Source organism: Aquarana catesbeiana, linkage group LG03 (assembly GCF_042186555.1).
Source record: "Aquarana catesbeiana isolate 2022-GZ linkage group LG03, ASM4218655v1, whole genome shotgun sequence".
In the NCBI taxonomy this organism is placed as follows: Eukaryota; Metazoa; Chordata; class Amphibia; order Anura; family Ranidae; genus Aquarana; species Aquarana catesbeiana.
The window spans coordinates 675,841,875-675,859,853 of record NC_133326.1 but is presented as its reverse complement, the minus strand read 5'-3'; the positions used below and the strand labels follow the sequence as shown (position 1 = coordinate 675,859,853).

The 17,979-nt window shown below is 42.7% G+C and overlaps 1 protein-coding gene across 1 annotated transcript; it reads left to right on the top strand.

Annotated features, from left to right (window-relative positions):
• Positions 1-741: 741 nt before the first annotated feature.
• Positions 742-6,215, top strand: SNAPC2 (small nuclear RNA activating complex polypeptide 2; the record flags this gene model as incomplete). The annotated part of the gene is given in 7 exon segments (XM_073622905.1): positions 742-845; positions 957-1,025; positions 3,419-3,601; positions 3,604-3,688; positions 4,774-4,848; positions 4,851-4,900; positions 4,903-6,215. Coding segments are annotated over 7 exon segments (698 nt in total), but the record flags the coding sequence as incomplete, so codon positions are not given.
• Between the last annotated feature and the right edge of the window lie 11,764 nt (positions 6,216-17,979).

Below are 17,979 nucleotides of genomic sequence, written 5' to 3'. Positions count from 1 at the left end.
GTATGTATGGACTCCGCATAGTACCACTTCTCTTGTCCTGTATGCTGGGTTTAATTCTCAGTATCTGTTATTATTCTGTATGTATGGACTCTGCACAGTACAACTTCTCTTGTCCTGTATGTTGGGTGTAATTCTCAGTATCTGTTCTTATTCTGTATGTATTGACTCTGCACACGTACCACTTCTCTTGTCCTGTATGCTGGGTATAATTCTCAGTATCTGTTCTTATTCTGTATATATGGACTAAGTACACTGTGCAACGTTTTAGAACTCCCTCCTTTGCACCCCCCCCCCCCCGGACTGTTCATATTATAAGCCACACCTCGTAAACAATTTAGCCACGCCCATTGTCATCACCCCCCCCCCCCCCCCCCCCCCCCCCCCCCCCCACCCCCCCCCCCCCCCCCCCCCCCCATGAAGTAATCTTTCTGTGTTGAGCTCCTGGCCCTGCCACCTCCTGTGCGTCAATATTGGGCCCATTGTGATGGGAAACCTCACTGTCCAATAGCTAGGCTTAGGAGGTGTGGCCTGGCGTCCATGGGACACGGGTGATGCAGCACAGGAAGTACTTAAACTGAGAGAGAAGCTGACAGATGGAGGTGATTGCTATGGGAGACAGGACTGGATTAGGTAGGTATATTCCACGTCGGGGTCTGCAGCCTCTACATACCAGACACAGCTCACTCCAAATTAGCGTTTCTGGATCTTCATTTAGCTTCTGTGTCCTCCCCCTCAGGTGTCCCTCCTATATAGCTTGGTTGCGTGGCCGCGCTGCCCGGGAGGCCGTCCAGACCATCTATGAGAAATGGGTGCAGGACAGGAAGGTTGAAGAGGCCAAAACCCCGGTGCCCATTTGAGGTAAAAGAAGGAGGCCTCTTATACAGCTTCCAGAAATGTGGTTATTATCTTGATCTGTAATATTCATACATATTTTATTTTCTCTTTTATGTTTCAAGCTATGGACGGACTTAGTGTGCCGGATGTCCAAGCCAACAGAAGAAGCCTTGACTGCTGCCTTCTCACAGGTAATCAGATCTGATCTGTGTTTTATAGAAGGCACCAGAAACCCTCAGTGACATTCAACACTCTCTCTGCCCCAATCTACCATTAGAGTCATAAAGTTCTAAAGTGTGGCCCTTGACATTGCTGTGTGGCCCACAATGTTATGCTACAGAAAGTTGTTAGAATCTACAGGCTTGCTACAAGAGATGGTCAGAGAAGGCTGGCATGTTACAAGAGATGGTCAGAGAAGGCTGACATGCTACAAGAGGTGGTCAGAGAAGGCTGACCTGCTACAAGAGATGGTCAGAGAAGGCTGACCTGCTACAAGAGATGGTCAGAGAAGGCTTGACATGCTACAGGAGATGGTCAAAGAAGGCTGACATTTCTACAAGAGATGGTCAAAGAAGGCTGACATTTCTACAAGAGATGGTCAAAGAAGGCTGACATTTCTACAAGAGATGGTCAAAGAAGGCCGACATGCTACAAGAGATGGTCAGAGAAGGCCGACATGCTACAATAGATGGTCAAAGAAGGCTGACATTTCTACAAGAGATGGTCAAAGAAGGCTGACATTTCTACAAGAGATGGTCAAAGAAGGCTGACATTTCTACAAGAGATGGTCAAAGAAGGCTGACATTTCTACAAGAGATGGTCAAAGAAGGCTGACCATTTCTACAAGAGATGGTCAAAGAAGGCTGACATTTCTACAAGAGATGGTCAAAGAAGGCTGACATTTCTACAAGAGATGGTCAAAGAAGGCTGACATTTCTACAAGAGATGGTCAAAGAAGGCTGACATTTCTACAAGAGATGGTCAAAGAAGGCTGACATTTCTACAAGAGATGGTCAAAGAAGGCTGACATTTCTACAAGAGATGGTCAAAGAAGGCTGACATTTCTACAAGAGATGGTCAAAGAAGGCTGACATTTCTACAAGAGATGGTCAAAGAAGGCTGACATTTCTACAAGAGATGGTCAAAGAAGGCTGACATTTCTACAAGAGATGGTCAAAGAAGGCTGACATTTCTACAAGAGATGGTCAAAGAAGGCTGACATTTCTACAAGAGATGGTCAAAGAAGGCTGACATTTCTACAAGAGATGGTCAGAGAAGGCTGACATTTCTACAAGAGGTGGTCAGAGAAGGCTGACATGCTATATGGGTTGCTGGGGGCTGGAGTTCTGTTTCAGAAACACAGATTGAGACCTCAAAAAACTACAGTTTTGCTACACTAGATGGTCACAGACCGTGGGCTCAGATCAGGCATCAGGATTCCACTGCATATTTTCAAGCTTCAGAAGGTCGCTGACTGCATAGTGCTGAGCAAGCTCCCTCCCCTCTCCTCCTGTGATTGGCTGCTATTTATTTATACTTAATCCACAAACTAAACTATATACTATATATGCCTATTGCTTGGTGTCACCTCGAGAAAGGGATCCATTGTGGCTTTCGAAATGTCGGTAATTTTTTTTTTTTTGTTTGGTTTTATTTTTTTTCGTATTATGACCTCATTAAATATTTGAGGTTCATTGGCAGTATGTTGGCTCTTTGTTGATCTGAGATTTATTTGTGATTGCCCACCACCCCTCAACTTACCATCCAAGGAATAGTTATTTCTGTGGCAGGAAGTGAGGGGAAATCTTCCTAAGGGGTATATGGACAATGATCGTCTGTACTGAGGAATTTATGTGGGCTGTCATTGCTGACCTTTCTTTTGAAAGTGCCAATTGCTTGATGGCTGTAATGCCAATCCACAGGCTTCCGATATTTTTTTGAATCTCTGAAACAAGTATGCAGATCAGAAAAGTGAGTACAAACCCCCGATCTGTAAATTTGTTCTGGGCCTGTAACTAAAATTGAATTGAGACTAATAGATTAGGTTGTGAAGTAGAATAAAAACCACAGTATAAGAAGTGTTATCACTTATTCTTGACAATGATTATTTATTACCTTTAAGGAATATTATCTTATCAGGCTGTAGTTCAACTGCTTGTCAATGTGTTTCTCTTCTAATGAGTGAACTTAAAAACTAAAAATGAACTATCCTAATACACTTTCACCCAGTAAACTTGTGACTGTCTTATAAAAAATATCATCAGCATGAAGCAGAGAGGTCATCTAAAGTTCTACATTTAAAAAATGAAGACTTTCTCTATATTTATGGAATAACATAGTATACTTTAATAAAGATTAATAACTATTGCTTTACCATTGAATAATAATATTGATAAGACCACTACTATATAATAATAATGATTATATTATCAATAAAACATATGCAAATTAATGTGAATAATATAAAATATATTGGTTAATATGAAATTCTACTACAGTTGTAGTAAACCAAATGCAGTATTTCTGTATAGTCCATGTACTGAATATATAGTTTGCCTTTTTTATGCCTTTTGACATTTTTCAGATGTTGACAATCGCGTCCACTGAACCGGTAACTCTCCGGCATTCCATACCCAGTAAAGAGCCCCGGAAGCGCGCTTCCCGCTCCTATAGCCCTGCCAAGGAGAGCTCTCAGCAAGAAGAGCCCTCAGGGGAGGGGCCTGCTCCCTCGGGGGTGGAGCCAGTGGCTGTGGAGGAGGCTGATGGTCGGTGAAGAAACTGGACTTTGAGAAGATTTATAAATACCTTTCTAAGGCAACTATGGGGGAGACCCTTCCGAAGCTGTCTGAATGTGGTAGGTATAGGATTTCTGTAAAGGTTTTTAGTTCTGTCTGTGACTCCACTTTGGAGATTTTCTCTCTCTTCCTGTTCATGTGACACCCATACAAGAAACTCGGGGTGGTAAGGGTGTCACTAGGACATGCACTAGAGCCTTGATCACTGTTTTGGTGTCACTGGGTCCCCAAAAAATGTCACTTAGACCCCTTTCACACTGAGGCGCTTTAGCGCTAAAAATAGCACCTAAAAAGCGCCTCTCATGCCTCCCCAGTGTGAAAAGTCATAGTGCTTTCACAATGGAACGGTGCGCTTGCAGGGACGGGAAAAAAAGTCCTGCAAGCAGCATCTTTGGGATGATTTGGAACCGCTCCCAAAACGCCCCGCCCATTGGAATGAATCTGTAGCGCTGCCGAAGCGCCTGCAAATCGCTTTGGCAGCGCCGCAACACGGGCACTTTTAAACCTTTCTTCTAGCTAGCGGCCGAAAAGTGGCAGATACGCCAGGCGCTTTCAGTGTGAAAGTAGCCTAAGTGTCAGATTTGTCCGCCACAATGTCGCAGTCCCGCTATAAATCGCTGATCGCCGCCATTACTAAAAATTTAAAAAATGAAAAGTCCATAAATCTATCCCATAGTTTATAGACGCTATAGCTTTTGCGCAAACCAATCAATATACGTTTATTGGGATTTTTCTTTTACCAAAAACATGTAGCAGAAAATATATTGGCCTAAATTGATGAAGAAATTCGATTTTACTTTTTTTTTTTTTTTTCTTTTTTTTTATTATTATTGGATATTTTTTATAGCAGAAAGTAAAAAAAAATATTTTTTTTTTTCAAAATTGTCGGTCTTTTTTTATTTATAGCACAAAAAATAAAATAAAAAGAGGTGATCAAATACCATAAAAAAAAAAGCTCTATTTGTGGGGGAAAAAAAAGGACAAACATTTTATTTAGGTACAGTGTCGCACGACCGCGCAATTGTCAGTTAAAGCGATGCAGTGCCGTATCGCAAAAATGGCCTGGTCACGAAGGGGGTAAATAATGGGCAAAGATGATTTTTTGGTCATGAAAGCCTATACTAATATTGTCGTGTCTTTTCAGAATCGGCAGTCGTCCTTCACCTCCTGCACTGCATCCCAGACCAGCTACAGACTCTGAATGCTCAGGCTTTAGCGACGCTCTGCGTGACACCTACACGGACATGAACAAGCCAACCAAATCGGGAGAATTCAGAGCAGGAAAAAGGCCGCACTGGGCTCACAGACGGCGGACTGGAAAGAATTGGGCTTTTGCCCCTTAAATCCTTTTCTGCTGCCTCTTGAACTTCTGAAACCTAAATCGGAAACTGTGGCGCCTCCTTGAAACTCAGCTCCCCCGCCTCGCCGGTCCCGTTTCTTTTTATATACACAGCGGGTAAAACAAGTATTGAACATGTCTCCATTTTTCTAGGTAAATCTACTTCTAAAGGTGCTATTGACATGAACTTTTCCCCACATGTCGGTAACAACCTATGCAATCCATACATACAGAGACACCAAAACAAATAAGTTTTAGAAATGAAGTTCTGTGTAATAAAATGGAATGACACAGGGGAAAAGTATTGGACACGCTAACTGAATGTATTTAATACTTTGTACAAAATTCCTTTGTTGGTAATGACCGCTTCAAGACTTCAAGCTCTCCACAAGTGGTCCTTGGATCTTGGACAACTCTTCTGGTAATTCTTTTCACTCCTCTGTCAGAAATCCTTGTGAGGAGTACCTGCTCATGGCCGGTTTATGATGAAATTATGTTCTTTCCACTTCCTGATTATGGCCCCAACAGTGCTCACTGGAACATTCAGAAGTTTAGAAACCCTTCTGTAACCAATGCCATCAGTGTGTTTTGCAACAATAAGGTTGCAAATGTCTTGAGAGAGCTCTTTGCTTTTACCCATTATTATTATTATTATACAGGATTTATATAGCGCCAACAGTTTGCACAGTGCTTTACAACATGAGGGCAGAAATTACAGTTACAATACAAATCAATACAGGAGGGATCAGAGGGCCCTGCTCGTTAGAGCTTTACAATCTAGAAGAGATGTTTCTTGTGTGACACTTGGTAATGAGACACCTTTTCATAGGCCATCAGTTGAGACTGAACCAGCTGATATTAATTTGCACTGACAAGGGGCAAAATTGCTTTCTAATTACTGAGAGATTTTAGCTGGTGTCTTTTTTGCACCTCACTTTCTTCATGTGTTCAATACTTTTTTCCCTGTGCGTCACTCCATTTTATTACACATAGCTTCATTTTTGAACCTATTTCTTTGTTATGTACGGATTGCATGGGTTGTTCCAGACATGTGGTGCAAATTTTACCTAGAAAAACGGCGACGTGTTCAATACTTGTTTTACCCACTGTATATTGTTGCTGCATACTGTTCCTTGTTAGTCTGGTTTCCTATAAGATCAAGATCTCTGAATTCCTCCATGACTGTACAAAAACCGTTCTCCAGATAGTAAAAAAAAAAAATTGTCATATTAAAAATTTAAAATTGATGCCTTTCAGTGGTGTCATGTTTGTCTTATATTGTTCACCTGGTAGTCATTGAAAGGTACATTGGTGGTCAAAGAAGATTTGCACTCTATGATTGAGGGTCATGGGGGGGGGGAAAGGACGACCTTACATTGGGAGACTGGTCCTCTTACACTGATGGCACCTGGGTGACACCATGGCAGTGGTAGTAAGTGGGAACAATGCCCCCCTAAATTGAAGTCAGTTGAAGAAATGCTTCTTACATTGGTGATCAGTGGGAAGAATGATCATTACATTGGTGGTCAGTGGGAAGAATGCTCCTTACATTGGTGATCAGTGAGAGGAATGTCTCCTTACATTGGTGATCAGTGAGAATGCCCCTTACATTGGTGGTCAGTGAGAGGAATGTCTCCTTACATTGGTGATCAGAGGGAAGAATGCTCCTTACATTGGTGACCAGTGGGAAGAATGCTCCTTACATTGGGGATCAGTGGGGAGAATGTTCCTTACATTGGGGATCAATGGGAGAATGCTCCTTACATTGGTGATCGGTGGGAAGAATGTTCCTTACATTGGTGGTCAGTGGGGTGAATGCACCTTACATTGGCGGTCAGTGGACAGAATGCTCCTTATATCAGTGTGGGGCAGGAAATGCCCTGGCAACAGGTGATTGGCCCACTATAGTGAACTCTTCCTGGCTGGCTCACTTGCGAGAGTTCAGGCTAGGATCCCAACATTCTTGAGCTCATCCCTACTGACGACCCAGACTGCTGCGCTCGGTGTCAGAATAGTGGTCTGTCTCTCCAGGTTGCTGCTGACAAAGGGCAGTTTTTTATAATAGCAAAGCACTAAAACATAAAAATAAATAAAACGTATTCTTTCCCATTTACAGTGAGGGAAAAAAAGTATTTGACCCCCTGCTGATTTTGTACGTTTGCCCACCGACAAAGAAATGATCAGTCTATAATTTTAATAGTCAGTTTATTTTATCAATGAGAGACAGAATAACAAAAAAAAAGTTATAAATTAATTTGCATTTTAATGAGTGAAATAAGTATTTGACCCCTTCACAAAACATGACTTAATATTTGGTGGCAAAACCCTTGTTGGCAATCACAGAGGTCAGACGTTTCTTGTAGTTGGCCATCAGGTTTGCACATCTCAGGAGGGATTTTCTCCCACTCCTCTTTGCAGATCCCCTCCGAGTCATTAAGGTTTTGAGGCTGACATTTGGTGACTCGATCCTTCAGCTCCCTCCTCATATTTTCTATGGAATTAAGGTCTGGAGACTGGCTAGGCCACTCCAGGACCTTAATGTGCATCTTCTTGAGCCACTCCTTTGTTGCTTTGGCCGTGGGTAATGCACTAGTACCAGGGGTCTCAAACTGGTGGCCCCTTCCAGCTGTTGCGGAACTGCAAGTCCCATCATGCCTCTGCCTGTGGGAGTCATGCTTGTAGCTGTCAGCCTTGCAATGCCTCATGGGACTTGTAGTTTTGCAACAGCTGGAGGGCCACCAGTTTGAGACCCCTGCACTAGACGTTTGCACCCCCCGGTGTGTTTTCTTTTACAAATACCCAGTGCTGCAAGGAAGGCAGGAGGTGCTAACCACCGGGCCGCTGTGCTCAGTACATAGTCACGGTGTTACCGTCTCTTCTATTTCTGGGGGATGTTTCCTTTGAAGACATAATGATAACATGCTGAAATACAAGGTCCTGTATCTTGGTTGCACTGAGATATCGTGGCCACTGGGTGGCGATATGTTAGTAATACATTGATTGCATTGTAAGATTTATTTAATAAAAGGATTTCAGGATCCACTTCTGCTAATGATGATTCAGTGTAAATATTCCTTCTTTTTTTTTTTTTCCTTTCGGCATGTTCTATAAAAGTTTAAAAATGTTGAATATTAACAGAAATCTTGAATGTATGATGTTCTGTCATGTCTGCAGAGGCAGCTGAAGCTTTGGCACGGGCCAGAGATCAGTCTGGACAAAGGTTACCTGTCCACCTATATTATGCCATCGCTCCTTTCCTCTCTTCTATGTTTATTACCCTTGTTTTCTATTCAAAGAAATCTACATGACTTGCCAAACCTGACCTGTAACTCAGCGGTTCTCCAACCTGGGGGTCGCGAATGCTGGTCCAATCTGGAAAGCTGGCCGAGAGGGACCCAAAGTTACTGTGTGTACGCCGGAGTCTGTCCGTCCAGGCGAGGCCAGGCTCAGTCCCAAGACGTCCACTCCTGGGCGTGGAGAGACCGCGCGGAAGTGACGTTTCCCGTCGCCGCCATCTTGGTACTTGGTACTCTTGTCCCGCAGCAAGGCTACAGTTAGAAGTCGGCAAGCGGACATCTTTTTACACCCACCGAAGTTTATTTTTACCAGTAAACTGAGCTTATATACTATATACTATTGCTGACTTCTAACTGTAGCATTTGCTGCGGACGATGTGTACCAAGATGGTGGCGACGAAACGTCACTTCCGGTTAACACGTTAGGCGGGTTGCTGATTCTGACGAAAACACCTGAGTGACTTTGGTAAGTCAGAGACACTAATGAAAGCATTTTTGTACATCAATTGCCACCACTGTGCCATCAAACGCAGCCACTGTGCCCATCAAACGCAGCACTGTGCCCATCAAACGCAGCCACTGTGCCCATCAAACGCAGCCACTGTGCCATCAAACGCAGCCACTGTGCCCCAACAAATGCTCCCACTGTGCCCATCAAATGCTCCCACTGTGCCCCCCCCCGTCTGCCCGACACTTACCCTGTCTCTCGGTGGGGCATTTTATTCATTTGTAACTTAAATATTAATTTTAAATAAATATTTTGCACTACATATTACAGATTGTTTTTGTGATTAATCACTATGCTTTAAGATGTTAAATTTGTAAGGATGAAAATACATCCTGCATATCAGATATTTATATTTTGATTTATAACCAGAGACCTTCAAAATGTGGCATTTATTTTTACAAACTGTGGCACTAAAAAAATGTGGCAATATGGCACTTATTTGGCCAAATGTGGCATTTATTTTTCAACTTTCCACCCCCCCTTCCCATTCATAAAAGGGATATTAAATCGTGCAACTTGAATCATATTAACTACTTTATTACTATTTACAGGTATTTACAACAATTTTAGTTTTAATGATAGTATAATTTTACGTGAGCGACTATGCTCTCCATAGAAAAATTGAGGCGACGGTCGCTGAGGATGTACTTTCATTTTGAAAAAGTCCTCTCTACGTCGGCTGATGTTCCAGGGGCGTATTTCGTGAGTTCTCAAAGAAAACTGAATAAAAACTTACCGATTTCGTGCACAACTTGCAGAATATCTTCCCACCTTCCACGGCGAAATTGCTGTCACCATTAATCCACTTCTTGAAAAGGGTTACCTTTTGAACTAGCAACTTTAGGCTTATTGAATTAGGAAAACACGAAAATGTAAAAGCGACAACTTCAGTAATACACTTCAGCTTGGTATGAAGGACATGGGAAAGGGAGCTGATATACTGTTGTACGCGTTTCCCTACTGTCCTCCCCCCTGCTAATGGATTTTTACATACGGTGTACACAAAGATATACACTGTGGGACAATCCCCCCTCCCCCTTAGCAGCCAATCCACATACACATATACATCCCATAATAAGTTTATCTTAAGGCAGACAGAACAATGTGAGGTCATTAACATTTAACAATGAGACAGGCACAGTCCACATTTCCTCCCAATACACAAACAATAGGGAAGTCTGCCAATGACAGTCTGTATTAAATCTTCATATTTCTATAGGAAGACATTGCTGACAAATATTACTGTCCCACTTATAGAATATTAGAATATTTTTTTATTTTTTCTTGGCCCAAATAAGGCAAAATATGGCACAAAATGTGACATTCTCCAGAAAATCGGCGAAATATGGCATTTCACCGAAAAATGGGCAAAATGTGGCATTTTAGTATGGCGCCTTGGCAATGTGGCATTTGAAGGTCTCGTAACAGTCGCAAAATTACAGCAATGAAATGACCAATGAAAATAATTTTACTGTTAGGCCTCCCCACAACTTGGGAAATTTTATCAAGGGGTCACGGCACTGAAGAGCTTGAGAACCACTGCTGTCACTGCTAGCCATGCAGGGTTCAGCTCACTGCAGCCTCGGGAGAATAGCTGTGCCTTCCTTCAATATTTCACGTTAAAGGAAGAAAAATCTGATAGAACCATCCCCTTCTAAAAAGTATTTGTTGCCTGGCTGCTGCTCTTCCCTGTGACAAGTTTGCCACTACTTGGAGCTCACCCGGGGCTGAGGATTCCCTCCCCGAAGTTCAGTTTAACCACTTGCTGACCGAAGTATATATAGATATATATATATATATATAGATAGATATATATCTATATATAGATATCTATATATAGATATATATCTATCTATCTATATATATATATATATATATATATATGTGTGTGTGTGTATGTAGCACTGACCCCCGAAGGAGCTGTTGATATTTGATTGGGCCTGTACTCTGCTGTTCCACCCCCAATAAATTGGCTCAACCCACTTGACACAGCTGTGAAACAGTGTTGGTGTGAAGCTTAAAGAGGAGTTCCCATTTAAAAAAAAAAAAAGTCAGCCGCTACAAATACTGCAGCTGCTGACTTTTAATTGGACACTTACCTGTCCCAGGGTCCAGCGATGCGGGGGATCGAAGCCCCACTCGTCTCCCCCTCCATTCGGCGGCGCCGGCATTGCAACTGTGGGCGCCGGGCTGTGGCTTCACAGCCGGGCACCCACTGCGCATGCGCGAGCGGCGCCGCGCGCCGTGATTGGCCGCCCAGTCATCTTGGACCTGTAATGGGTCCCAGATGAGCTGAGCCCTTCCTGTGCCAAGTGGAAGTGATGTCACCAGCCCAGGCACTGAAAGAGGCAGACTACGAGGGACCCCCTAGCAACAGGCATTTAGAGGTGAGCTAAAAAAAAAAAAATTTCCAAATGTTTTTTTTTATTTTTTTTTAGGCACATTCATGCATTTATTTTTTTTTGGGTGGAAAACCACTTTAACAACAAAGGACAAACCCACAATATACAGATACACCAATAATGTACCTTTACCGTTACCTGGGTATCCGTTGTTCTACCTGTAGGAGAATGAACAACACTTCACACTGATTGTAATTAACCAGAATGTAATTTTACTGAGACTGGTATAAAACAGTAATTACAACAACTACACTGCCACACAGACGTATATGACAATGTGATAAGTATTCACAAACTGTTAATATGTAAAGAATTCTTGGATGACCCTGCAAGTGTGCCTCCAAGTGGGACTAATGCTCAGAGTGACAATGCCTTGACACTGGGCACCTTCCCACTTCCAGTATGCTGCACTGAGCATACCAACGCAAAGTTATACAAAGTTATACAAATACAACACAGTACAGTAACTGCCCAAAAACTCCCCCTGAGGTATGATGCAGTCCTTTGTTACTGTAAGTGAACACAAGGCCTCTCAGTGAAAAATGTAGTCTCTGGTCTTCTCGTCTTCTGCTAGCTATTATACCGCAGTGTTTGTAATCCAAGGGTTTAACAAGCAAAGAAGTAACACAAGCTGATGATTGAAAATTGTTCTTGTTGTGTAATGCACTTATAACTGCCTCCGGTATAGTTATCTCTGAACTGCGCAGTGTCAGTTCTCAAGGAAGTATAGGCTTGAGGCCTGCTTAAACTCAGTCTACTTGAATGAGACCCCTCTGCGGAACTGCAGGTCTCAGCAACACTGTGGTATGAGTCTAATGCCCCGTACACACGGTCGGACATTGATCGGACATTCCGACAACAAAATCCATGGATTGTTTCCGACGGATGTTGGCTCAGACTTGTCTTGCATACACACGGTCACACAAAGTTGTCGGAAAATCCGATCATTCTGAACGCGGTGACGTAAAACACGTACGTCGGGACTATAAACGGGGGCAGTAGCCAATAGGTTTCATCTCTTTATTTATTCTCGAGCATGCGTGGCACTTTGTGCGTCGGATTTGTGTCCACACGATCGGAAATTCCGACAACGGATTTTGTTGTCGGAAAATTTTATAGCAAGCTCTCAAACTTTGTGTGTCGGAAAATCCAATGGAAAATGTCCGATGGAGCCCACACACGGTCGGAATTTCCAACAACAAGGTCCTATCACACATTTTCCGTCGGAAAATCCGACCGTGTGTACAGGGCATAAGTGTGTAAAGTGCATTAAAGAACTTTTGGGCGACCGCCCTCTCACCACACCAGGTCTGGAAAAATTGGAAACCTCCGCTCCGGTTGTCTCAGTCCAGCTCCTGCCACGCCATCACACTGCTCTGCTTCGCAAGATGACCGGGACCCTCAAATGGCTCCGTCAGGTGTCTCTGGATCCTTCCCGATCCGGTCACACTGCTTCTCCAGCACACTGGGATAGGGCAGAATCGGTGGTTGCTCTGCTCCTCAGTTGATGTGGGCCGCGCTCTCTGGAACACCTCCTCACTGATCCTTGCAGGCAGGCCACGCGTCTATAAGAGAAAGAAAATGGCCTCGCTGGGCCTTTTGTTACCTACCCAGCATGCAGTTCTGCCACTTAGTGTTCATGGGTAGGTGAGTGGGCATTGTGGGTAGGTGAGTCCTTTCAGAAGGAAAATATATAAGTAACTTCCTGTAAAGCTTTCCTTATGAGCTTCAAACGAAAAATAAACAAAGTCTCTTTCACATTTATACCACTAGAGGGAGCCAAATACCAATTTATAGCATTGTCCTTTGTTTAGCATTACATGGCATTAGAAGGCAAAAATACCAGCGCTACATATATATAAACGTTTTGTCAGCAAGTGCTTATTACACAGCTCCCAACTGTCCCTGATTTCGAGGGACTGTCCCTGATTTGGAGCAATGTCCCTCTGTCCCTCATTCTTAATCATTTGTCCCTAATTTTGGTCTGATCTATGTAGTTGCATATAAAATTCTATTTTTATCTATCAAAAAGTGTTTTCCAGCACTAAACCTTTCATCTGATTTCTAAATTGCTGCATTTGTAAATTCCAAAAGCCAATATAAAGGAATAGGAGTGGTACAAAAAGCACTCGTGGGTTCAACCAATCTTGTTTTTATGTACAATTCTCCTTTAAGGGGGCGTGGCAGGGGGTGTGTCCTATGCCTGCATACTTTTGCTGATAGGTATCCCTCATTCCCATCTCAAAAAGTTGGGAGGTATGTTATTACAGGATCATGGCTGCAAAATTGAATGTTCTCAGGGTATATTCTCTGCAGATTGAAGGTTATTCATTGATAACAAGGCGTGAATGGTGGCCACTAGGTGGAGCTGAGTTAATCCCTATGATACACATCGCCATTTAGTAATACGTTGAATTGTAAGATTCATTTAATAAAAGGATTTCAGGATACACTACTAATGATAATTCAGTGTATATATTCATCAGTTGTTGTTTTTTTTTTTTCTTTTGGTCTGTTCTAATAAAGTTAGTTTTGTTGAAAATCAACAGAAAACTTGAGTATCATAGGAAATAAGTATGCTCTTCAGCTCCACCAAGTGGCCATAATGTGGTATGTTCCCCCATTCTCCCATGCATGTTTTTTTTTGTTCTAGATATGTGCACTGCCGAAAAATTTGTTTGTTTTTGTCTCATTCATTTTTGTTTTTTTTGTTTTTTGGGCTATTCATTATAGAAATTCGTAAATTTGAAAATGAAAAAATCCGGAAATCTGAAAATTCGGAGATTAGAAAATCCGAAAATTCAAAATAATAACTAACTATAACTAACTATTAAATTATAGGTATTGCAATCTCCTTTTCAAATCTGGCTGTTAGTGACCGTAAGGAATACAAATTTATTAGAAGTTACAAATTATCCAAAATAACGAATGCCGCATCTAAACAAATGGAGCGGAACAAATTAATAATAAATAATAATAATAAAGGTTTTGTTTTATTAATATTATTGTTGTTTATTATTATTAATTTGTTACATTCCATTCGTTTAGATGCAGCATTCATTATTTCAGATAATTCCTAAATTCGTATTCGTTACGTTCACTAACAGTCAAATTTGAAAAGAAATTTCAATACCTATAATAGTTATTATTATTAGCAACTTATTTCAAATTTTCGGGTTTACATTCTTATTTTTGAATTTTCGTTCTTATTTTTGAATTTCTGAACTTTCGAATTTCTGAATATTTGAATTTACGAATTTTCAAATATTCGACTTTACGAATATTCTGAAAAATTTGTTAAACGGGTTTCTGTTAATTCGGATATTTCCGAATTAACAAATTTGTTGAAATTCGTTAACCACTTCCCGCCCGCCCTATAGCGGATTGACGTCCGGGAAGTGGTTCTGTTATCCTGACTGGACGGGGGCGCGCATCGCGGCGATCGGTGGAGCGGTGTGTCAGTCTGACACACCGCTACACTGATCTTGGTAAAAAGCCTCCGGCGGAGGCTCTTTACCACGTGATCAGCCGTGTCCAATCACGGCTGATCACGCTGTCAATAGGAAGAGCCGTTGATCGGCTCTTCCTCACTCGCGTCTGACAGACGCAAGTAGAGGAGAGCCGATCGGCGGCTCTCCTGGCAGGGGGGGTCTGCGCTGATTGTTTATCAGCGCAGCCCCCCTCAGATCACCCCACTGGACTACCAGGGATGCCACTAGGACCACCAGGGAAGGGGCAACGTGGATGGCCAGGTATGTACCCCATGCCCATCCACATGTGCCCAATCTGTGCCAATCAGTGCCCACAAATGGGCACTGATTGGCACTATTATGTCCATGATCTGCCCAGCAATGCCCAGATCTGCCCAGCAATGCTTTTCAGTGCCACCTGTCATTGCCCATCTGTGCCAACTGTCATTGCCCATCGGTGCCACCTGTCAGTGCCCATCAGTGCCACACATCAGTGCCACACATAAGTACCCATCAGTGCCACCCATATATACCAATCAATGCCACCTACGAGTGCCCATCAGTGCTGCCTATGTGTGCCCATCAGTGCCACCTATGAGTGCCCATCAGTGCCGCATACCAGTGCCACCTATCAGTGCTCATCAGTGCAACCTATCAGTGCCCATCAGTGCCGCCTATCAGTGCCCATCATCAGTGCCCGTTAGTGCCACCTCATCAGTGCCACCTCATTGGTGCCACCTCATCGGTGCCCATCAGTGCCGCCGTATCAGTGCCCATCAGTGCAGCCATATCAGTGCCCATTATTGAAGGAGAAAACGTACTTATTTACAAAAAAATGTAACAGAAACAAAGAAAAACTTGTTTTTTTTCGAAATTTTCGGTCTTTTTTTATTTGTTGCACAAAAAATAAAAACCGCCGAGGTGACCAAATACCACCAAAAGAAAGCTCCATTTGTGGGAACAAAATGATAAAAAATTTGTTTGGGTACAGTGTAGCATGACCGCGCAATTGTCATTCAAATTGCAACAGCGCTGAAAGGTGAAAATTGGCCTGGGCGGGAAAGTGTCTAAGTGCCTGGTATTGAAGTGGTTAAAAAACGAATTCGGAAACTAAATGAATTGTACATGTCTATTATTTTCCCCTAATGAATAACAATCGATCTGCAGAGACTATAGCATTCGATTTTGCACCCTCTGCACAGAATGAATTTACATGCAGTTCCGATAGATGAACAACTATGCAAAGTTTTTATAAATACAACCCACAGTGTTTATGGAGGGGGATTTACTAAAAACTGGAGCACAGAATCTGGTGCGGCTGTGAATGGGAGCCAATGAGCTGTTAACGTCAGCTTGTTCAATTAAACTTTGACAATAAACTTTAGAAGTCGATTGGTTTCTATGCAGAACCGCACCAGATTTTGCACTCTCCAGTTTTATTAAATAACCTCCATGTGCTATAAGCCCGCTGTGTCCTGCCCTAACACATAAACATTGTGCGTATTTATAAAAAAATAAATACAAATAGCATAGTCATTCATCTATCGAAACTGCGTGTAAATTCATTCTGTGCAAATGGGGCGAAATGGAAGGTTCTCCGGCTATATTCTTTCCAGATCGAATGTTACGCATTAAAAAAAAGAAACGGTGTGAATGGGGAAAATGCCACATTATGGCCACTAAGTGGAGCTGAGAAGCGTACTTTTGTCTTATGAAACTCAGTGCCATGTAGTGGTCGTAATGGATATGAATGTGTTATCAATGAATAACCTTCGATCCGCAGAGAATATAGACTGAGAACATTGGATATCGCCACATTTACACAAAACGAAGTTGCATGCAGTTTTTGATGGATACGCCAAATGATTTATCAACGAATGTTCATGGGGTTCATCAAAAATGTATTCATCTCAAAACCAGTCGTTTATTACTACTGTAGGGGACACAACGCATTTTTCTGCTGCGCTGCGGCGTGTTGCAGAAACATGCATGTTACTGATGATGGGTGTTAACACGATGAGCTTCCCTCTTTTTTTTTTTTGGTCTGTTAACCCCTTCATGCCGACAGTACACAGATATGCGGCCTCCTTGGACGGGGCTTATTTTTCTGTGGGTGCCGCATATCTGCGTATCTGTCTTTGTGCCGGGAGCCCGCCGCACAGCGCACTCCCAGACCGGGGTCTTAGTGGGAGCCCTGGGTCCAGTACTAACCATTGGGACCTGAATCTCTCGGTTTCGGGTCACCTGATCGCTGTGATGGCCTCTGATTGGCTACCACAGTGATCAGTCACTGTGAAGCCCGCCTCTGTGTTTCTCTCTCTCTCTCTCTCTCTCTCTCTCTCTGTGAATGGAGAGGAAAGATACATCGTATTTCTCTCTCTCTCCTTGCAGAGAGAAACAACTGTGTGTAAAAATATATAAATGAATAAAAAAATTAAGAACAAATACCTAGATCAAGGTCAGTGCCAGGGTTAGTGTTTGGGTCGAGTAAAGGTCATAGGTCAGGGTCAGTATATTTTGGACAGGATTTATTTATTTATTTTTAGCTAGTTACAGACCGCCCATCGCGGCAGGTTGGCTCCCCTGCGTGAAACGCCGTCATTGTACGTCGGGTGCGTTCACAGCGATTTGTGGGCGCGCGCCCATTCACGAGCGGGGGGGGAGCCAACCAGCTGGGTCCGGCGGACTCGGTGTCCGCCGCCTGCCCGCCCACGATTGCTCCAGAAACAGGCAGAACGGGGATCAGTCAGTGTAACCAAACAGATCCCCGTTCTGTCAGGAGAGGAGAGAGAGAGATCTGCTGTTCCTAGTGATTAGGAACAGCGATCTCTCTCCTCCTCCAGTCAGCCCACCCCCCATACAGTTAGAAACACCTCCCAGAGAACATTTAACCCCTTGATCGCCCCCCCTAGTGTTAACCCCTTCCCTGCCAGTGACATACAGTAATCAATGGCTCTGATCGCTGTAAAAATATCAATGGTCCCAAAAAAGTGTCCGATCTGTCTGCCGCAATGTCGCAGTCCCACTAAAAATCACTGTTCACCGCCATTACTAGTAAAAAAAAAAAAAATGTATTAATATATTTTGGAGACGCTTTAACCTTCGCGCAAACCAATCAATATATTGAGCCCTCTGATCCCTCCTGTATTGAATTGTATTGTAATGTCTTCCCCGATGTTATGAAGCGATGCGCAAACTGTTGGCCCTATATAAATTCTGTATAATAATAATAATAATATACGCTTATTTCGATTTTTTTTTTTTTTTTTTACCAAAAATATGTAGAAGAATACTTATTGGCCTAAACTGATGAAGACATTTTTTATTTTTATTTT